This window comes from Lagopus leucura, unplaced genomic scaffold (assembly GCF_019238085.1).
Source record: "Lagopus leucura isolate 7727_CA_CO unplaced genomic scaffold, USGS_WTPT01 Super-Scaffold_73, whole genome shotgun sequence".
NCBI lineage: Eukaryota > Metazoa > Chordata > Aves > Galliformes > Phasianidae > Lagopus > Lagopus leucura.
In genome coordinates this window covers 26,262,303-26,285,478 of record NW_024962252.1, presented here as the reverse complement: position 1 = coordinate 26,285,478, position 23,176 = coordinate 26,262,303, and the positions used below count along the sequence as shown (strand labels likewise).

Here is a 23,176-nt window from a genome sequence, read left to right as displayed (position 1 = left end):
ACCACAAGACAAACACCTGTCATACAGGCAAAGAAGCAGCATTCTTTTCACTAAGAGGTTCTGTTCAAATTGTACTCCATGGCTGTTTAGAGGAGATAGCGATGGAAGAAAAAGATCTTCAAGGAAAGAGAAGCTTTAGCAGCATAATGAAGAAAGGTACACAGACAACTCAGATGTCAGGTGCCACATCACTTAGAGAGGATTTGGCAAGCACCACATTTCCCATGGACAGATGCAAAACAAACAAACCCTAACAATTATTGTTACAGCAGTTCAGTAAGTAGCTTGTAGAACAGACAAATGTGAACACTCAGCATTCAACTCTTTCCATGATATAACTACAAAACAGAGGGGCTGCATAACTGTAAAGAAGATTCTTCAATGAGGATACCTAGTTACTGTAACCTGCTTGCTTCCTAAAAGGAAAAAAAGAATCTCACAGGAATGCAAATAATTAATGAAGAGAAATGTCAGAAGAGGAAGCTCAAGCATACAGCACAGCTCTTGGGATCTGCAAGTAAAATACACTTACAAGCTACTCTTTTCTCTGATATTTACATTCGTTTTTACAGAAAGAACCATAATCAGATAATGCATGAATGGCCAGAAAGACAAGAAAAGACTTGCTGCCAAAAAACAGAAAGGATACATGGCAGAAGTGATACAAGGCAGAAACAAAATAATACCATCAGACTCAGCAGACTCACTTAGTTTCTCACTGTAAGGAAAAGAACTGAAAGCAAATCTCATGCTTTAGACGGAAGACAGTGACAAACAGAAAGGCAGATAAGGAGGGCACCTTGACCCAGAGACAGGGATCCACACAGTGCTGAGAGAAGAAATCAAAGCCCACCCTATGAAAAAAGGGACAGACAAAGTAGTTTAAAAAAAAAATAAAAAAAATCCTCTTCTCTTTCTCCACATATTGTGAAGGTAAAGAAGGAGAAAAGCACAGACTCTACTTTAGACGAATTATTAGAAGAAGATGCAAGAGTCAGGTGAAATAGGAAAGAGTATACCAGAGGTCAGAAAAAAAGGTGGTAGGGATGCAGCAAAATGAAGGGACCTTAAAAATAAAGAAGCTGTTCAGGGAAAGAGGAGTTGTTAGGAGAACTATCATTAAGAACCCTTTTTATGTATTTCTGAAACAGCAAGACAGCATGAAAACACGGATCAGATACAGAGATTAGGCTAAAATTTCTTGCCAGTGAAAATATAGGAAAGAAGGTCATGGTGTCAGGGTAGAAGAATCCAATATTCTGCATGTAAGATAAGAATATTTTTTAACATTTGAAACAAACTTTCCAACACAATGCAACATTCTTAAAATTCTGAAGTTCATTTACATCCTCCTCTGAGGTACCAAGTCCTTTTTCCAAATATATTTCGCTAGTATCAAACATACACATAAAGCCATCTTTCAGTAACCACACATACAACTTACCTTGTCTCTATGAGTCAGCTGCTGACTAATAACATCTTCACAAATGCTAGAAGATGGTACAAGGTTGTGCAGCTGGTAGAAGAGCTCCACGCTCTTCTGATGATGCTGAGGAGTTCCATCACCCAACTGGTCCCAAAGAGTTAAAGCAATATGCTTTGGACATGAAAACAGAAGTTGTAAGAGAGACAAGTGAATGAGTATCATGCCTTGTTTTGAATCATAGAATCATAGAATCACAAGGTTGGAAACGACCTATAAGATCATCTAGTCCAACCCCCCTCCCATTCCCAGTGCCACAAGCACTAAACCACATCTTGTAGCTCCTCATCCAGACGCCTCTTGAACACTGCCAGGGACGGCGACTCCACCACCTCCCTGGGCAGCCATTCCAGTGCCTGACCACCCTCTGAGAGAAAACGTTTCTCCTAATGTCCAACCTAAACCTCCTCTTGTACAACTTCTGGCCATTTCCTCAGGTCCTACTATTTGCCTGAGAGAAGAGGCCAGACCCTTTCTCATCACAACCTCCCTTCAGGAAGTTGTAGAGTGCAATGCGGTCTCCCCTGAGCCTCCTCTTCTCCAGACTGAACAATCCCAGCTCCTTCAGCTGCTCCTCATAAGACTTGTGCCCCAGACCCCTCACCAGTTTTGTTGCCCTTCTCTGGAAACGTTCCAGGGCCTCAATGCCTTTCTTGTAGTGAGAAGCCCAAAACTGAACACAGTACTCGAGGTGCGGCCACACCAGTGCTGAGTACAGGGGGATGATCACCTCCCTGCTCCTGCTGGCCACACTATTTCTAATGCAGGCCAGGATGCCATTGGCCCTCTTGGCCACCTGGGCACACTGTCGGCTCATGTTCAGCCCGGCATCAACCAACACCTCCAGGTACCTTTCCTCTTCAGTCATGCAACCACTCATCCCCAAGCATGTAGCGCTGCATGGGGTTATTGTGGCCAAAGTGCAGGACCCAACACTTGGCCTAAAGTTTTGTTCTGAACTATGCTGAGTTCTATGCAGTTATGGGAAATGCATATGATGATGGCTTATGACAAAGAGGCAATCTATAAAACTGTTCTAATTGTATGAACATACATAGCTATTTGAAACACTGCAATAGCTAACCACAGAAATAAATCCTGTTACGAGTCAGAACTCACAGGTATCTCCAGAAATAAATTTCCACTTGAAAATAATTAACTACATAACACACCCTGCTCCTGATTTACATTTGTAATTTAAAGTAATAAAGTAATAAGTAATAAAAAATGCAAAGCGTGGTTTACCAGAGTCATAAATCATGTATATCTATCTCCACTTCATGTCTTTGCTAGTTAATGATTATGTTCAATCAGCTCTCACGTTTGAACCTATAGTTCTGAAATTAAGTGTTCTCACCCAAGCAGCCAGTAAAACAATCACAGTGGGAAAAATTACTACATGTGTTCATTTAGACATCAACACGGATTACAGCTGTTATCAGAACACTCAGCAAGGAAAACTTTTTTATCAAATCAAGAATGACTACATGGCAACAACTGTCGGTCCTTATCAGTCAAGAAAAAAGTATAAAGAAAGCATCAGTGAGTTGCTGCACAGTACCTTAAAGAAATCTGTCTTTTCAGCCATGTATCTCAGATTGCCTTGTGTAAGAGGAGGTCTGATAACCACAGCCACTCTTCCCTGGTTAGGGCTAAGAGGCTGAGCTGTTTCCACATTGTTCAAATTTTCTCCAGTGACGAGTGCTACAGATTGAGTCAATCCAACCAAGTCCATCACAAGGGAAATAGTTACACCCTGAACACTGAAATCACTCGCTTGCTTGCAAGCATTCATTAAAGTCTGAAGCCAAAGTGGGGGCTGCACTTGTTCACAGTCTGAAATAAAAATCAGAGATATATTTTTATTTAACAACAATTTTGCTGTTAATTTTTTCTTCTATATTTCACAGCCATCAGCACATTTGTACTTTATCTTTCATTTTTCAACCTTGTCACCAAACCTGTTTAGCAAAGTGCATACAGGAGAGATACTTCCTGATATATCTGTCTGAAAAATTAGCTAATCAAGAACGTAACCTTGTAAGACTTCAAATATTTAGTAACTAAAAAACAGAAAATTTGAAGAAGGAAGAACAAAATACATTGTATAGAATTGCATCCACACAACTTCATACTTTAAGCAAAACTGTACTTTTAGTAGATGCATCTCTCTGCATTCACTGCCCATCTTCAGGGCGTTCTTAATCAGTAAATCATGTTTCAATAGTGCTGCTTATAGTCTGTAATAATTCACACACAAACACGAGTTGGTTCATACTTATTGTTTACATACACACAGAAACATATCCAACTCAAGCCTTTTCTGATAAAAAAAATTGAAAGAATTTACTGGAAACATGTAAATGTAAAAGTATCTGCAAAAACTGATACTTTCAGTGTCAGAAAATTGATCCTACTGGATCAGACTTTGCTTTCTGTGTTGGCTGTTGCTTTCTCCTTTTAACTGTTCCCACACTTAACACCACACACTATCCTAATAATCTAAGAGTTTTTCTCTGAATTCAGTGTCTTTATACACAGTCAACTCAAGTGAATAAAGCACCCCTCTACCTTAGGGATACCAAACTATTTTTTCTTAAACACCAGAAAGACTTCTTAATAGGTAAACAGTTCTACAATTAGATAATATGTCTTCACGTATGCCTACAAGGCACAAATACAGCATCTACTTAGAATTAAGGTGATTTCTAATTTGTATAATAATTCTGCCAAATAATTTAGAGCAAAAATATAGCTAACAATCCCACATAACATTCTACTGTTAACAGATACAAATGTTGTTTTGAGACTGAAGATGTTAAAAATGGAATTGAGGCAATAATAGCACACTTACTTGAGAAAATGAGAATGCAGCAATGGACAATACGCAAAATATAGCAGTACAGTTATATTCTCTCAATACAAGATTAATTTGGCTCCTTCACATAAATAACTGATGACACTACTGGTTAAAAGCAATAGAATCATCATCAATATAACTCAAAAGCACTTTCCAATCTCAGGAACCCTTCAATAATAACAGCTTCCACTGCAGTAAAGAAACATAGCAATAGATAAAGAAAAGGCTGGTGCATGAATTACAAGAATTACCTTCTCCTGTTTTCGAGCCAGCCAGCAGCACCTATAGAAAGCAGGGCTCCCTGGAAAGCTTTACAGTCCCATTCCCACTGCTACTCCTGTCTGCCATTCTGCACAGTTTATGTTCACATCTGAAGCAAAACCAAACTCTTTTACAGTTAACCTCAACCACCTGCAATTTATGTGTACTCCTCAAAGCCAATCTGCATAACAGACTCCAAATTCAACACTACAAATGAGAAAGCTCAGCTGGAAAATGAGCAATACAAATTTAAGACAATTAGCAAAGTGAATGGGATTCCTAGAAGTACTGCCTTCGTGTTCACGAGACCTAAGTTATTATTCAAGTTTTATGGGCTTTCTCCTTTGGAATTCATAAGACAATGATGACCAGAAGTGTATAGAAATGTAATAAGCAGGTAGCTGATATTTCAAAGTTCTCTCAATCATCTGCCACAACACTCAATCATTCAATTGTAGGCTGGTAGTATTTGAAAAATAATCAAACAAACAAACAAACCTCACCAAACCATTAATTACATATTTCATAGTCACATTATGCAAGATTATCACAAAACATTCCTGGATTTACCCAGTAAAAAGGAACACTTGAAAGTCTAGGTACTACTCTAAGGCTTCAGTTTGTATAATTCATATTTGTTATCCCAATTCTAATTGGTTTCAAATCCCATCCCAGCATTGTTCCTGAGGCAATCTATGAAGAAAGAGTTAACTTTCAAAAAGCAAACAAACTGATAAAGAAGGAAACTTGTATTTCTGAGGGAAATGGTAAACAGGAGCACACACAAAGAAGTAACACAATTATTTTAAAAATGTTTTGAAAGCAAGAACTATAGAAATGAAGAACAGAGTCCAGCTTACCAACTTCAGGCTTGCCAGGATGTAATTCTGAAGTACGGTTTCCCTCAGCAATGTAAACGGGAAAGCTTGAACATTCAAGATAAAGCTGACAAGCAGCAACAAAGGCAGGAAGGTATTCTTTTGGTGAATTTTTCTTGTTCATTTTTTTCACCTTAGCATCTCCTTGTGGTTCTCTATCCCATTTTGAGGTCTGTCCTTGCTCTCTAGCAGCATCTACCAGAAGCTCTGTCCCTAAGGGCTGAGACGAGGAATTGCTCTGACTGATATACAGGTTGATAAATCTGGTTAGAAACTGTTGAACATACTCCAGACAACACTGCATTGCGGTCTTCTGTATCGTTTTCCCACTTCGAGTTGCTGTTCCCTGTGTTACTATGGAAGGAGGCTGTACAACAGTTTCCTCAGATCCCACGGTCGATGCTGTCTCAGTCTCTGAGGATGTGCTACCTATAATAGGAATGCCAGGTGCACCATGACCTTCATTTAGTGCTCTGTCAATGTCATCAGTAGTATCTGCCTGGTATTGTACAAACTCTGTGAATCCACTTTCTGATGATCGACTGCTTGGAGGATTTTCACCATCTTCAAACACATCATTAGGATTCTCGAGAGAAACGGATGGCACCTAATTAAGATAGAAGTTAAATGACTGTTTAAAATGCGTTATTTATTAGTAAGAAAATATTTGTCACAAATGTATCACCCAGTTTTAAATCTATTCCTATAAACACATTTTCTGCAAAATAACATAGATTGTTAAGCGTTTTCATGGGCTCTTTCAGTAAGCTTGGCAGATCAACTGATAAAAAACAAGTCTAGTACTGTATGTGGACTTCCAGATACAAAAGAAGTCCACATACTGGACTGTATTAGAAGAGTAGCCAGCATGTCAAGGGAAGAGATGATTCCCTTCTGTACAGAAGTTTTAATGCCACATCTAGAATACTGTGCTCAAGTATGTGTACTGGAGGAAGCAATCTCTAACATATGGAAATCCTCATTAGAATAATCTAACAGTGCAAACAAACTGTACAGAAGAAGTCACGGAATCTTCATTTTTGGAGATACTCCAAACCAAGTTAGATGTGATCCCAAGCAACCCAACCTAGCTTTAAAGTAGAATCCAACTCTGAAATCATTCCTACTTTGAGCAGTGACCCCCATCTATCACTTGCAATCTCAGTCACTGCATGATGTTCCTCTACTTTCTTCAGTCGGATCCGTTGGAGAGGGAGGATTTCAGGGCATGCCACTTCACATACCTGAAGTGGTCTGGTTGCATGGAACACATTAAACAAAAATGTTGGAAGAGAAATAATTGCTGGTTGATTTGTATCTTCTATTCCTTTATTTGATATTTATTTATTATTCTAAGACTTGACAATAAAACGACAGATAAGCATTAATCTGATGCACATAAAGTGAGTGAGAGGAGAATTAACATGTGCCAGATAGATAAGCAAAGCAGAGAACTCTTTCAAGTCCAGTTACTCTACAAGATCAGACTACTGAAGTGCATCCAGTGAACTTCAAACAGCAGTTTTAGTTAATTACTCTGAAACACTTCCAAATCATAAAATTATATACATGTAATATTAAATCTGGGTAAAAACCCTTAAGAATCAAGACTTTTTTTTTACCACAATGATGTAATTTCTTTTGATGATCCAAGTTTTATATGTATATTTCTTTATGTTAAGCTAAATCTAATGAAAACTAGTAGTCCAACACTGACTTAGAAAATCCACTTCTCATTAAAGGAAAACAGACGAACAAAAGAAGTACCATTCTTTTTCCCCTGACACTGCTCAATATAACATCACTTACCTTTTTATTTTCCCATTCTTTGATGGAGCTGCTGTGTCCACTAGGAAGCTGCAGTGTACCATCCATACCCGCAGAGAGCAGGGGAGGTTGAACCTTACTAAGGATCTTCGAGCACAGTCTGAGAGAATCCGTAAGCTCAGACAAGTGCAAAGTGTGAAGATGGCTCGTCAGTGCAGAAATCATTCTGAGCAACAGCTGAGGCAAGTGCTCTGTCTGTATTTCAATGTAAGTCTCCTGAAAAAGAAATAGTACATCTCAGGTGTTGGAACACAAACTCCATCTTAAAATTATTTGCTGTAACAATGTTACTGGCCATCTGATTAACTGTGTTCCAAATGCATTGAAAATTTAAAAAAAAAAAAAAAAAAAAAAAGAAAATGAAAACCTTAACATCTGAGAATAAGAACTACATACTTTCAAAAATTTAGAAAATTAACTTTACAAGCAAGTAACCAACAGATACACTTATTTCTTTCAGAACTGTACATCATGCTCACTACATACATGTTACAATGTATTTTAATAAGATTAAAGAATAACACTATTATTTTAATAACATATGAATTTAAGAACAACAACAACAAAAAAGATAAACAAAAGTGTAATAAGTATAAATAAATGAAAAACAGGCTGATTGCCATACCTGACACAGCACTCTCATGCTTCTAGTAGGCTTTGAAATGAGAAAGCAAAGAATTGAAGAAAGACAGTATAGAAAGCAAAACAGTTTCAACAGTCATTGCTACATTAAGCAATGCCAACAGATGATACATTATCATGACATTTAAAGGAGTCTTAAAAGAAAGTCGTGTATCTAACTGACAAATAAATAGTTACAGAAGACCATGCTTGTAATTAATACAGCGGCATTTTGAGAAAAGAAACAGAGGACAAACAACAACAAAGAAGTTTCAGGTATAAGCATCATAACTTCATTTAAAGATGCCCAACAATTAAATAAATTTAACAAAGCAGATATGCTATTTCCGTAGACTTTAAACATACAGTATTCCAGTACTAGCAACAGATAAAGCAGTTCTTACCAAAGAAACTATATCCAACAAAAAATCCACTAACAAGCAGAAATTTGTCAGGGGTAACTCAGATTGCTCATTACCACCTGCAGGCCCAGTTTGAAGTCTGGCGTGTAATGTCCTCCTGCAAAATTCAAACAAAGTTTAAACGTCATTTTTTTTCTCCTCTTAAATGAACCACATTACTGTAATACAAAGCTGTGCACACCAAAGACAATCCTTAACAGAAAAAGGAGACTCCTTGTTTGACCCCACTGTGACTTCTACTGCAAGCACGCAACCATCCTTTCACTGTAGAAGGGTCTTTATTCATAAAATAACAAAATGCAAGCTGAACAAAACTGCATTTGTACACCACCACTTACAGCAACATTTAATGCCACAAGCATGGTCACCAATAACAGAATTAAAGGAATGGGGCTACTGAAAATTGTTATTTTGAAGAGATCAAAAGCCAAGGCATTAAAAATTTAAGATAAAAATAACCAAAAATAAAATAAAAGGCCCATGAAGCTTTAAAGCTGCACAAGATGAAAACAAAACAAGCTCATCTGAACATTCACTTCACTGTCAAATACCTGCATTGCTTTACTATCAACAAGATGACTTTTATAATTTAGACAAAACAAAAACATCCTCTGAAAGCATGTTGCTATCTGAAAATATGATAAAGGATACCAGCAAAACAATTTGTTTCTCCAATTCATTCATGAGGCTGGTGGGATGTAAGTTCAGCCAAAGTTTTGTTCAGCAGTCAAGAAAGCTGCAATGCTTCCAGGTGCAGTCTCACCAGTGCAGAGCAAAGGGACAATCACTTCCCTAGCCCTGCTGGCCACACAATTCCTGATGCAGGCCTGGACACGGACGGCCTTCTTGGCCACATGGGCACGCTGCTGGCTCACATTCACCAGCTGTCAATCATCAACCCTAGCTCCTTTTCTGCCAGGCATCTTTCCATCCACTCTTCCCCATGCCCACAGCACTGCATATGGCTGCTGTGACCCAAGTGTAGGACCCAGAACTGAGCATTGGTGAATATTGTGACTGGACTCAGCTCACTGATCCATCCTATCCAGACTCCTCTGCAGTGAATTCCTACCCTCAAGATCAACAGCCCATCCCCTCATCTAGATCTGATAAAAATGTTCAACAGAACTGTCTCCAGCACTGAGCCCTGGGGAATGTCACAGGTCAGTTGCAAATGAATCTAAACTTCATTCACGTGGACTCTCTGAGCCTGGTCAATGAGGCAGTTCTTTACCAAACTGTATACTTTTCCAAGCAATGAGCAGCCAGCTTCTCTAGAATACTGTGAAAAACTGTGTCAAATGCTGTACTAAAATTCAGATAAACAACATTCACAGCTTTTCCCTCATCTATTAAGTGGGTCATCTTGTCATAGAAGATAAGCAGGTTAGTCAGACTTACAGCCTAGATGATCACATTTACATTAGGTTAAATTCTATGATGAAAACAAAAAGAAAAAAAAAACCAAACAACTATAAAACAAAAGATAACTTCAATTTTAGATACACAGAGAGAAAGTATTATTTCCTACCTACAACACTCTTCAAACCAACGAGCAATGTAATCCCACATATAATAAGGCTCAAAGGAATTGAATAGGAGATTGGCAGTTTTGATCAATTCTGCTGTTTTCTTGTTTTCCCTCAGTTTGCTAAAAGAAAATAAAAGAAATATTTAATATTTTTATGCTTCATTTCTGAGTTACTTAACCACATGTCAAGTTCATCCACCAACAATTGATACTGATGAATCACCATCTCCCCCAGCTCCAACCCTGCCTTAGAGTTCAGTACAGCAGTAGGCCCAGTACACCCATGTCTCTGTATGGTTGCTAGCCTTCCTGTCTGTTTTCTCATTATCTCTCCCATAGTTGTTTCTTCCACACTTGGGGCTTCCCTCTTCTGCATTTTAAGACAGACATCAGAAACCTTAAAATACTTTTTATACTTCTCTCTATCTTCAATTTTATTCTATGATACAGCCAGCAAAAATACTGAATTTCAGCTGTACCGAGCAAACATTTTTGTCATGGAAAAAAGAAAAAAACAAAAAGGAGTAAATTTCATTGTAAAAATTGAAGAAAAAAAAAAACCAGAAAAAAAAAAGCAATATCCCTGCAGACCTTAGCACAGAGCACAGAAGTTGCAATTGCTATCAATAGAACCCATATGAGAAAGAAAACAAGGTCACAGTCTCACAGGCTTTGCAATTATGGCCTAGATACAGCATGCTTTCAGACACAAAAAGGCTTTTTTTTTTTAAAATACAAAATACATTCCACGTATCATTCACCTGCTCAGCTGCGTGTGATCTTTGTTGAAAGAAGGCTCTGCCTGAAGCTCCAGCTCTGTTTTGCACTGTGTATATAATGTTCGAAATACTTCAATCAACACATCCTCTAGGATGGCAGGGCCTGAAGTGAAATACCAGCAATTATAGTCTTGTCAGTTATAACACCATAGCAATCCACATGTGAAACTTAAATAATTAGCTAGCTGTGGTTACTGAAACCACAAAATTCCTTCCGTTCAATTTCATAAACTATATACATTTCAGAAAGGCTTTTTTTGTTTGTTCGTTTTTTGCTTTCTAGAAATAACCAGGCAATTACAATAACCAGAACTATAATAAATCACAAGAGAAATTTTTTTCCCATATGTATACAATGATTGCTTGCACACAAACACGTTTAGTTCAAAAGCAAAACACATTAGCATAGCTCATGTTCAAGCAGACTCCCAGGTATTATTAGCTTCATTGAAATATGACTTCATAGATTCCTAATCAGAGGTAGCTTTTAAACAACTATTTTGGAATACCTGCTCAGAAGCTAACTCATGCTGTTAATATACAAAAAATATACTCAAACATTTTAAACCAAATTATGCAAGATAAAACATTCTGAACATTTTCCTTTTAAATTGAGGCATGTTTTGATTAATTCCAGATAGAAATACAGGATTTTTTTTTGTTTTAAATACCATCTGCTGAGATAAACTCTGAATTTTAAGGGAAAAAAAAAAAAATTAACAAACAACTCTTCTGAGATCAGTTGATTAGTTCAAAAAGTGATCCTGATGAAATATTTGCTTTCTGGTCATGTCATTTAGCCTCATTTAACTGCCTTCAGTGACAGTATGACCACTGAGTCAAGCTGAAATCTCACTAGCTTCTTCTGTGTCACTTTGCTGAAAGAATTCTCAGAGTGTCACTTACCTTATAAAAACTTCACGTGCACATTGCTTCTGAAAAAATAAACTGACCCCAGAAAATACAAACTGACCCCAGAAATCAAAAAGTATCAGGAAGACAACAAGTTCTTGTCAGATATTTTGTTTTTGGTAGTCTGTCTTAACCACTTTCTTTTCAGGTTGCACCCTTACAAGTGATGCATTTTTAAGCTTTTATTACTCTACCCTCAAATCTTAGGGCATGCACAGAAAATTCTGCTAATTTTTAGTCACCTTTAAAACTGTTGTAATAAAAAAAAGGCTTAATTGTTGTCAGTTCTTTCATCTTACCTACTTTCATTCTCAGTCCTTTGCACTTACCTGCTGAAAACTGCATGTTAACATTTAAAACAGTGAAAAACAAAAATAAAAATGAAGTAATACTTGCTTCCTTACAGATAGTAATTTTGTAATGAAGTGTTTTGTCGCTAATAACTCTGATCTCTATGTGTACATTAGCAGAATGACCATATTGTTCCCAAAAGCAACACCCGAGATTTAAAACAGTAAAGTCACTATTTGAATAAAGAAATGAGAAATAGTGTATTTGCATTTCTTTCAACATGCTTTTTTTCTGCCTATGACTTCAGCTTTCTGTTCCCTGTGGTGAACGTAGAAGAAAATGACTTTGAATGAGGATAAATCTAACAACCACATTAAATAATTGGCTTGGAAGATCTAGAAATCCAGTTAACCAGCTGATACTAACACTGTCATTAGGAATACAGCTTTGTTTTAAGTTGAGCAACAGAAGAAAAAAAAACAACAGTTATGCCAAGTCATGTAAAACAAAATAAAGACTAGAATAGGAAAATGAAAATTACCCAGTTCAGGCTTATCCAGCAAACTGATAAGAATTCGAAAAGGCTTTAAGTCTTGCATTAATGTGCTTTCTTCTCCATGTCCGTTAACTTGTAATATTCCAGTCATGGCCTACAAAGAACAATAGTGCAAGAGAGAAAAAGAAAAACCAAACAGAAAACAGGTTTTGAAGAAATCAGCAGGGCTGCATATAAATGGAAAACTCGCAGTACTGGAAACCATTATCTCACTGCAGCTCATTGTCTCCAAGTTTTAACATTCTCTCAGTTTTGCCAAGGAGATAAAATTCTCATCTACAGAAATATTAACAAGTATATATCACAAGTCAAAAGAAAATAGAGAACACCCAGTAACATATTTTAAATAGGTAACATCTCACAGCTTCCTAAAAATACAAAAGACAACAAGAAAAGTAATGAAGAAACTCGATGAGAATGGAAGGTAGGCAGATGTAGAATTTAAGGAAGAAATAAAAAAGTAATCTGTCCATCTATCCCACAAAAATCTATGTTGTACATCACTTTCTTGACTAAGTTGAAGAGACAGCAACGACAATTTCAAAACAAACAGAAAAACTGAGTTTCTGCACTGAAGCAGTTTAGAGTACAAGCTGTAGAATTAAAAATAGCCCAACTAAACTGCTACAGACTCAGTTCAGTTTTCTCTGTTGCTGACATTCTTTTTTTTTTTTTTTTTAATTTTATTTTACAGCTTCTGAAGAAGAGAAAGAAGGAAGAGAGGAAATGAGGCAGGAAAACAGATTCAGCTTTTATATCCACTATAAATCAGGTGGTATAAGCCAATATCTTGAAAGAGAAATCTTTTGTACTGCAATGTGCCTTTGGAAGGTCAGAATTCTCATTACATTATCTCAGTGAATAAGATGGGAGGAATAAATGAATAAGAAGACATATAGAGAAGGCAGCAAAAAAGAATAATGTTTTTGAAATCTTCTCAAAGACAGCAAATGGTTTTTACAAGGCATATGTAATTCATATTATGTAGACCAAACAATTGCTTTTGATGTCATGAAAACGATTTAAAGCAAAAAATGTAAGACAATGATCATTGCCAAAAATTGTCACTTCCCAATCTAGTGTAACAGTAGGGCCTGCTTAAAGATCTACATCAACTCTACCCTGCTTGTAGTTTTTTCAGACAGGAAAGCTTTTATGACACTAAGACACACATACAGATTTAGAAGGACAATCAGAATTTTCTAACAAGTGCCAAAAAGATGCTAAAAGCCTACCAGATTTTGTACAGAAAGAAAATTGTGAAGAATTTCTGAATTATCTGCCACAGGAGGCAGAAAGATGACAAGAAAAAAATGAGAGAGGGCCAGCAATGTCCTTGATTCATTACAATTCAGGTCACTTTCTCATCAGTAAAACAGCAGATCTCATTAACTTCATTTTAAACTGGAAGTGCTTATTCTCCACTGGATTTCACCTTTAAGTTGTTGAGAGCTAAATATGCTTTTGTCAGCAAATCAGATTGAAATCCTCACTGTAATTCCTATACATAGTACTGCAATTCTTACTATCAGAAAAATTCCAACTGTAACAATCTGCCTTAATAAGAAAACTTCTACCTGATTTAAAGATCAGGCACAGCATCTTGAAAGACATCTGTATCCTCCAATTACTGTGAGAGAAGAAACACCAGTCCTTGAGACCAGGTAAACTCGGCACATTTAGCAAGGTTTTAAGGGTCAAACAGCATGACAGTCAACTATCCCTAACTATCAATGGATATCAATGGACAGCCAAAAGAACCTTCTCCTTGCCTAGAGGGAAAGAAGATCATTTATGCCCAGGCCTTCTGAGGAATGTTTACCTAATCAAAATTTTATGATTCCCAAAATATAGGAATTTTCTGAATCTACATCAGTGAAAATAACTCCCCAGTTCTGTCTTGTTATGTGTTGGGCTTATAATCAAATATTTTTCATATGTGCTGCTTTCATGGAAGAATAGGACAGGCAAGAATCTAATATTTGTCCTGATCATACCATCATTTTAAAGAATGACATTACCTTATATTTATTACGTGCTTCATTGAGATGGTTTCAGAAGAGGAGGACAAAATACCACAGTAAGACAGAAATTGAAACGTCAACTCAAAAGACAAGAATAGTAACTTTGATCATTATCTACTTCTATGTGCTACGATAAAATATTGTATGCCTACCTGGACTAACATTTCCTTAGAGAAGGTGTTGAAATAATAAGTAGCATGCTCCTCGGGATTGCTGTGCCTTGTACTTCTGGGTCCTATAAGGGCACCATTGTTATCAAAACCTTAAAGGAAACAGAAGACAAGGCAATAAATACTTGTCTCTTAATAGAACATTTTGTCAATTTCTTTAAACTACAAATCAACACATTAGCACTGATAACTTACCAAGGTGATGTCCAAGTAATGTTGGCAAGAGAGAGATGATTTAAAAGAGTTTAATAGAGGAACTAATTGATACTTCCATACAAGCAGTTTGCACACAAGTTACAGAATTTAGCTTCACACAACACCACCAATCAAATTACTTATCACACAAAAGAAGTGTCCAAAGCCTGCACAGTTCTAGGAAAACACTCAAGGACTATGTCTCATAAGAATATATCAGTATTAATAATAAGAGAACACAGAATTTGGTATTTTAAATATAAATAGATAATCACTAAGAACACTCTGATATGACTAAAATACCTATACAGAGAGAATATTAGTCATCTACTGATCATTCATATTCCAAAAAAGCAACTTTATTATTATAAATTTAAAAAGATAAACTTTCGCTTTGAAAGGTTTCTAAATTTTACAAATTTATTTTATTATTTTTTCTTTTTTCAGAAGAACCAAGTGAATATTTACTCCATTCCTCAGTTCTTGTTCAGAATTAACCAAAAAAAAAAAAAAAAAAACACAAAACAAGGAAGGAAAGTCTAAGAAGATTAATTCCAACTTAAAACAACCATTGTCATCAATGGTTAAGCTAGCATGGGTTCAAAGAGACAGAATGTCATATTTACACCTAGAGAAATAAGAAGACATCTCCAGCTATAAAACAATAAGGAGGAATAGCCAACACCAGAATTAAATAATCTCATGCAGAATATAAGAGTTCAGAGAGTCCTCAAATATAACCGACTCCCTTACGCACACACAAAGAGGAGCACAACATCAAAAAAAAAACAAGCATAGCCATATTGCCATTTACTCTCTCCAAAGATAAGCAAAATGGAGGCACTAGCAATTCATAAAACAGGACCAGAAAAATTCATTTTGAAACCTTTTCCTGAAGTTTCAGCATTTTTCTGTGGAGATAGCTGTAGAAACTTACACAACTGAAAAAACACTGATTTTTAAAAAAGCATAAATTATCTTCTTCAATGACAGTAGATGATACATCTAATCCCCCAAACTTAGCTGAAATGTTGGTACAGTGCTTAATTTGGTAATTACTGTTCTCTAAGCTGGATAATGTAGGTATCTGAATGCACGATTGTGCATTTCACTGTCGTTCTTCAGAAGATGAACATTTTGCAAGTCACAGACTTCAGAAGTTATTAGGGCATTAATAAAGATTTTAGCTGAAGTTAGTATACCTAGTGGTATCCATTTGGCAATAAGTTATGTGAATTTGAAATACAGTATTAAAAATAAACAATCTATTTAGTTCTATAAACAGCAAAACTAAAGAAATACAGAAAGATTTTTTTTTTCATGTTAATCCATTAAATCCCTGCAACTTCTTCTGCAACAAAACTAATTCCCATATACAAAATTTTGCTGATCTCATCCCTCCCTTACTACTTTCAGTTCTCTCTTTCATGTTCTCCGACTATTTACCCACAAGCTACCTGCCTTTCATGTCATATCTACCAGCTGGGAAATATACAACAGTTGCTGGGAAGGGCTCTGGATAGCCTGAGAAGCTCATAAGTATTGGCTGGTGAGCTGGAAAGCTAAACAAAAAAGGTAAAAGCAGAACATGAAACAGTTTTCCCTCCAGTTTCCCTCCACTCAGTCTCCAGATTCTACGACAGTTTTAAGAACTTACATGTCAGAGGTGCTGACTTCCATATTTAAGTGCTCTGACAGTGATCATAAAGAAAAATAGGCCAGCTGCATGCAACCACCGATTTCATTTTCTCAAAACAAGACTGAATAAAAGTATTTTTTTTTTTAATTTTCTCGTTTTCTAAATGTTACCCAAAGTAATTACTAAAGTCTTCTAAACATCTCTTCTTCTCTATCACTCTTTTTTGACTATCATCTGCTTTCATAGAAAAGAATAAACACGTATTACATTAGTAATCTATCATTTGATAGAAGTGAAAGTGCCTGTCATGTCATCAGTCCATTTGCACTCCCAGAAAGGGGTTTAAGTTCTGTATTAGCACCTTGAAGACCAATTAAAGTGATTGGTGATTTGTTAATTCAACCACACAAATATTTAACAAAGCCTGAAGTTAAGGTTTGCATATTCAGTCCTCCATCAATATATTATCAACACATTTTGACACTGTTTCACTTTCATCCCCTCTATTTCCTACTATGCTCCAACTGTCCGATGCTGTAATGCCTGTTATCAATTCTTCCATTGTAAGATCTTAGGGAGACAAAACTTGCCTTTCAATGTCCACTTACGCAGGCCTATTACACTGGAATTTCTTCCTGAATGCAGCCCATATAACCACTGCTACAAGAAAATGCACAAATAATTTATGTAACAGGAAGCAGTTCCAGAATGACATTCTTCATTTGTTATGCCAACAGAGAAGGATGCTGCTTTTCTTCCTAACAATACAAAAGATATTTCCCTTTTCCAATAATCATTTTCTCCGTAACACAAAATGCAGCCAATGGACAAATGATTTTTCTTCAACTTTCAGTCAAAAATAAAACAAATTACCTAATAAAACAAACCTACCCAGCAGCCATGCATAAAGCCTTCGGTTGAGTGACATATCCCTGCGCAGTACCACATGTAGGGCTGCTGACAAAATTCTGATCATGTCGGGACGTGTTGCCTGAAGAAGTTAGAAACATGACTCAATTTAACTATGAAAAGTAACACTTTTTCTAATCTGGCATCTTAGCATACACAAAACCAGTTAATTTCATGTTCCAGTATGCAGTTGTTATTTGAATAGACTCTTAGTAATAGAATGCACCCTTTATGAACAGCAAAAATACTTGACTTCATTAACAACTCATTTTTTTCTAATTAATGAAAATACCTTGTAAAAAAATCCTATGAAGCAAATTACACTAACATCTAGTTAAAAAATTATTTAAAAATTATTTAAAATTCTTTAGTCTACCCACTACTGTTTTTGAAGGCTTTTGTAAATCTTAATATTAAAATCAGAAATAAGCATCCTAGTATCTAAACAGACACACAACATACTCATGTAGCAACTGATAATGCGAACAGTTCCATAAAGCAAGAACACAGCTCTTTTTACAGCAAAGTAAGAAATTCCCATCATTTCTGAGAAAGTATGAATCAATTTCATGTGCATATATTAAAAAATAATAATTGAAAAAAAATGAAGAGACCTTATATCAATAAACAAATCATCTCTCATGTTCTGAAGCACTTATTCTAGAAAGATCAACTTTAACTGCTTTTCAACACTTAAGAACTGAAAACAGAACATGAACAGGTAACTTGTTTGCAGATGAAATTAGGACAAACTAAAAGCTCTTGATTAACACTACATTGGGTTTGTGGACACAAAAGTTAAAAGATAATGCATAATGTTAGAAGGGCCAAGATCATGACGTGACAATAACCAAATCTATCAGAGCAACTCTTACACATGAATCTATTCAATCATAGAATAAATAATTAATAAATATTTCTAAGTGCTGCTAATAATTAAGCAGTAGAGTACACTTAGGAGTCTGCTAATTAGTATCTCCTATATTAACAGCCTACCTGGCTCATATGGAAAGGAAAACAAAAAAGGATAAGGTCCAGCGTGCTCCGTTGTACTAAAACACTGGTATCCTGCACTGATGTGCTTACTGCTTCCACCTGAAGTAACAGAATTGTTGCAAGTAGATGTAACTGAACATTCATAAAATAAAAATAGTCACTTATAAATACAGTGATATGTATAACATAGCTATTTTTAAATAATTTTGAATAATTACACAAGATAAAAACAGAAATAGTTATTTTATCACTGAATCATAGAATGGCCTGGGTAGAAAAGGACCATAATGATCATCTAGCTTCAACCCCCCTGCTATGTGCAGGGTCACTAACAACTAGACCAGGCTGGCCAGAGGAAACACAATCAATAGATTCCATGAACTATATAAACATTAAATTTTTGCTCTATAGTAGCAGTATATTAAAGGACAAAACAACACTATACATTCTTCAAAAATACAAAAAAAACCCACATTTTTAACTGATGAGTAACGCATGGACAGCTTTACACAAAACCTTATCATACCCCCGAATCATACCCCCGAAACATCACTTTAATTGGAGGCAGAACAAATAAATGCACTTTTTTTTTTTTTAATTTATTATTTTCAAAGGCTATATTTAAAGATACAGAAGACATTTAAGCCACTCTGGAAGTACGTTATTACATAACCAAGCCTAACACCGATGTTACTGGTGTCAATAAAACATTACCATTAATTCAATATCACTGCCAATTATATAGAGTTGATCTTCCATTGAAAGCTTCCTATTCAAATGGGAGAGAACGTAAGTGATTCCAGGCAAGCGAACCGCAGGGCTTGTGAGAAGACTACCCCAGAGAGCACTATAGAACGCCGACTGATCCACAGCTGAGGCAACCTTCTCCAACAGTGTGTTTGTTCTACAAAATAAAGTCATCAGCTGAATTAGGTCATGCATCACAGTCCTTGCCACTATCCCCAACTCTAATAAATAAATAATCAAGTCTTACAGGAAGACTAACACTGTATTTTGGGTGGCTGATCATGTTCTAAACCACTGAATGCAACCTGGACACAATGATCTAACCTAGCAAGCCAGCCTGCCTTACAAAATGCTTCTGCTTGCCTACAGAAAGTCTAACTATTCCTCGTGTTCAAACAGGTTTTTCATCTGCTACTTAAGGCAACTGTTGTTGCTTCATGTACAAGTTGAAATACCCCAGCTTCTGGAGCTCCAAGCAACATTCTTGGAAATACCCAGAATATGTAAGCACATTAACAATTCCACTAACACAATGACTTGGAGTGCAACTCATCCTTTGCTTTGTTAAGATCCCAATGCACCAGACATTATGGTCAAGATACCCAGAAAGCCTAAGCCCACTTAAAGTAAGAATTATTACCTCCCAGGCCACTCTGCTCAAAATATACTAATAACCTATGCAGACATGTGGATCATTGCTGTCTGACTCTAATGTAGGTGTTTTAATGATACTTTAGATATGATAAAGAATAAATCTTAACAACAGAAACTTGGGCTGCGTCCTGAATTCAGTTACATATTTTGTACTACGACTACAGCAAATATAACCTCAGTGGAAAGAAACAAGCAGTAAGTTCACAGAATCCCAGGACGGCTAAGGCTGAAAGGGTCCTGTGAACATGTGGTCCAGGCAATGTCCAAGCAAGGATGCCCAGAGCAGGGTGCAAAGGAACACATCAAGACAACTTCTGAAGAGCAACAAGGAAGAGACTCCACAGCCTCTGGGCTCTCTGAGCCAACACTCCATCACCCACACAGTAAACAAGTGCTTTTAGACTCTAGACTGGTTCCTAGTTTCTCTAGTTCCTAACATGCTATACATCTCCAGAACTGAATTATAACACTAAGTCTACTTACTGTCAATTCTCTTTCAACATCAGGAACAATTAACAGTTTAATCTATCATAAGTAATGTTAGGCATCTTCCATCGTAATACTCAGTTGCAATTAATATGACTGAATGAAACTAAATATCATCTCTTCAAAAAATAAAAAAATAAAAAAATCTGCAAATATGTAATGAAAAGTTGCAAGAAAAATAATTAATCATATTGCTTTATTAGCATACCCATTCTTACCTTTCATAGTATTCTGACCCCTCCTCTAAACCAGGCAGAATTCCAGTTAACAGTCCTTGCAGACCTGGTTTCAGTGTTTTCCCCAGAGGGAGGTAGTAAATCTCATACAGACTCAGCAACGTTGGCTTGACAGACATAGCAGCATTGGCAAGGAGTGGAAATAGCCCAGAACTGTGGGGAAAAATTTCTATATACATACATATATATTTGGAAATTGCACAAGTGAGACAGTTTATGTTTACAATGAAATACTTAAAGGAAAAAAAAAATGTTTTTGAGTTTAACTTGAAAAATCAGTTAATGAAAGCTACAAATATAATCAGTTAAATAAAGGAGAGCTTTCTAGATACTAAAAACATTTTTGCTATTGGTACTAAATATAACAGATGATTACAAACAACATCAGTAATCAAAGATGTGTGCATATAAATGCAATCTTCAAAATCATTGAAGACTGATGTTAAGAGACTGAAGACCCTTGTCTCAAGCTTTTTTTTTTTCTTCCTCTTCAAACTGCTCATTCATCCTCTTCTCTACGTGTCATAAAAGATATTCCTGTAGATCTACTATTAAAAATCATTTTGGATTTTGGATACAAATTTTATATGTTACAGAAAAATGGAAGTCTTTGCAAACTGCAGAACTGTGTAATTTATTTTTGCCTTTATCTATAGGAAATGCTGCCTTATGATTCTCAACTGGCTTGTTTTTCCAACAGAAAAGGCCTTTTTGTTTCAATTAAAACACTATTGCACAGTCTTCCTTTGTAAGGCTACTACTCATCCTTCAAGATCCTTAGACACAGTCATTCTGCTTACATGAAAAATACTGGAATCTTTGATAATGCAATAATGTAAATGCCTTAGTCTCCCCCCAGGTGTCAGCAACAATGGCTCTTAGTTACATTACACAAGGTAGCATTTTTCTCTGTCCTAGAACTTGTTGTTACTGAGATACTGCAGCTACTGAAATCAAAGCACAAACAAACAAAAAAATTGAGCTACAAGTTCAAAAAAAAAAATCAAAAAACACCAACCAACATAGACCTGAGATTCTTCTTTCCAAAAAAAGCAACTATTTGTGAGCATATTGCCCATGCAAGACAGAATAGCTGAATTTAAAGTACACAATTTGTTTCCAAGCATTAGTATACGCTTCTGCTACCTCACCAGAATTCTGTTTTAATTCTACAGATTCTCAAATTGATGAAATTTCAATCTTTAGGGATAGCTGAAAATTAAAATCCACACGTGACTCCGTGTGTGCACACATATATTGATTTCTTGCATATAACTAGCTGACATCCTGCTTTTCATCTGACAGAAACTGCTGGAAGTTTGGGAATCAGAATATTTTCACAACACTTTCTTTTCAAGGTTCTTTCACCTTCGTTATCTTCAATCCTAGAGACTGACAGTAAGATGTTTGGTACTTGCCCAGCATTCTAGCAAAAGAAGCAGTCTTTTTCTGTACCACTGCTTTGATTGCTCGGAAGAGTAAATTTCTCGTAATAAGCTACACTCAAGTAATGGAAAAAAAAGTAAATACATTGAAATAAGTTTTAATACTTCAATTGCTGAATATATTTGCACAGCTTTGTTTACTTCAGTGAAGAAAAAAATAAATTCCAGGTTTCTTAGCAAAATAGAGCTTGTTCCCAGGAAAATTTAGGCGACCTGTATGTCTTCTGATATACAGTATTCAGAAGAACAGTATTACACAAACATCAGCAACTTGAGAAGAAGAAATTGCTTGATTCTTGCCACATAACAAAACAATACTATTAACATAAAATGCAGAAAAACAAGAGAATTTCAATGACACACTTGGAACAGAGTTCCTTAAACTGAAATACCTGTAGAGGAAAAGATCTTTGGCCAAACGTTTGGGCCCAATGATTTTGAAGATGATTTCATACGTTTCAAGAGCCTTCCGATGAACTCCACCTGGCAAAGCTGGATGAAGGCATTGTGCTAAGCGCTTTCCTATAGTCAGCTTTTTAGGAACTACCTGGTACTTTGCATTGTTCTGTAGTACCTGATAAACAAATCAGGACATTAAGAAAAACAGAACAAAACAGGTAAGTTAAACATCATATGCATATTTGCCAAATTAGTTCCCAAACATGGCCACTAAGTCACAATACACAGCAGACCAATCTTTCAAGACGTACTTTGAAGCTTTTTCTTTGCAATGCCTCCCACTTGTACAAGACATTTGCTACAACCAAGGCATTTAAAACTTCACTTGCAACAGGCTCCACACTTACAGCTTATTTGCTTAATTTTTCCAGGCCTTTTCGGCCATAATCATGCTGTGGCAGTTCAGGATGAAAACAACACTCTACATTCATCAAATACACTGCCAGTAGCTCAGAGAGAACTACTAAAATTATGCCCAAAAAAACCTCACAACAAAAAGGTTCAAAAGTGCCATAAAGCAAGGCAACACACAAATTTACCACTGTCTAAAACTGCATGAACACTTCAAGACACAGATTCATATTTCTGTCCTTTTATTTTTTGTTCCAAATATCATAGCTTTCTCTATGAAAGGCAGAGTTTATACAAAGGAACTATCCCACTGACGCTGCCAACAGTATTGTTGATCTTGATTTTCCACAGGATTAAATGCACAGTATATAATTGCTTCAGATCCGTATTTTTCTGTTCCAAATTCTGTACAGCTTCACATTGGTAAAAAGTGCATGTGTAAAG

The 23,176-nt window shown here is 36.2% G+C and overlaps 1 protein-coding gene across 7 annotated transcripts in view; it reads right to left on the bottom strand.

The window, feature by feature from the left end:
- The window catches only part of DOP1A (DOP1 leucine zipper like protein A), a 60,160-nt gene that overhangs the window by 26,241 nt on the left and 10,743 nt on the right, over nucleotides 1-23,176 (bottom strand). For 4 of the 7 annotated variants that reach the window (XM_042881605.1, XM_042881630.1, XM_042881645.1 and 1 more), the window contains 15 exons: nucleotides 22,315-22,496; nucleotides 20,460-20,630; nucleotides 19,069-19,258; nucleotides 18,355-18,453; nucleotides 17,341-17,440; nucleotides 14,598-14,707; nucleotides 12,407-12,515; nucleotides 10,645-10,765; nucleotides 9,884-10,003; nucleotides 8,335-8,449; nucleotides 7,935-7,964; nucleotides 7,292-7,525; nucleotides 5,465-6,089; nucleotides 3,045-3,319; nucleotides 1,445-1,597 (listed from right to left, as the gene is read on the bottom strand). In XM_042881605.1, coding sequence (XP_042737539.1) covers nucleotides 1,445-1,597; nucleotides 3,045-3,319; nucleotides 5,465-6,089; nucleotides 7,292-7,525; nucleotides 7,935-7,964; nucleotides 8,335-8,449; nucleotides 9,884-10,003; nucleotides 10,645-10,765; nucleotides 12,407-12,515; nucleotides 14,598-14,707; nucleotides 17,341-17,440; nucleotides 18,355-18,453; nucleotides 19,069-19,258; nucleotides 20,460-20,630; nucleotides 22,315-22,496 — 2,634 coding nt within the window. Of the gene's footprint in view, nucleotides 1-1,444; nucleotides 1,598-3,044; nucleotides 3,320-5,464; nucleotides 6,090-7,291; nucleotides 7,526-7,934; nucleotides 7,965-8,334; nucleotides 8,450-9,883; nucleotides 10,004-10,644; nucleotides 10,766-12,406; nucleotides 12,516-14,597; nucleotides 14,708-17,340; nucleotides 17,441-18,354; nucleotides 18,454-19,068; nucleotides 19,259-20,459; nucleotides 20,647-22,314; nucleotides 22,497-23,176 lie in introns of those variants that run through there. The other 3 variants (XM_042881620.1, XM_042881653.1, XM_042881637.1) reach the window with 2 other exon arrangements.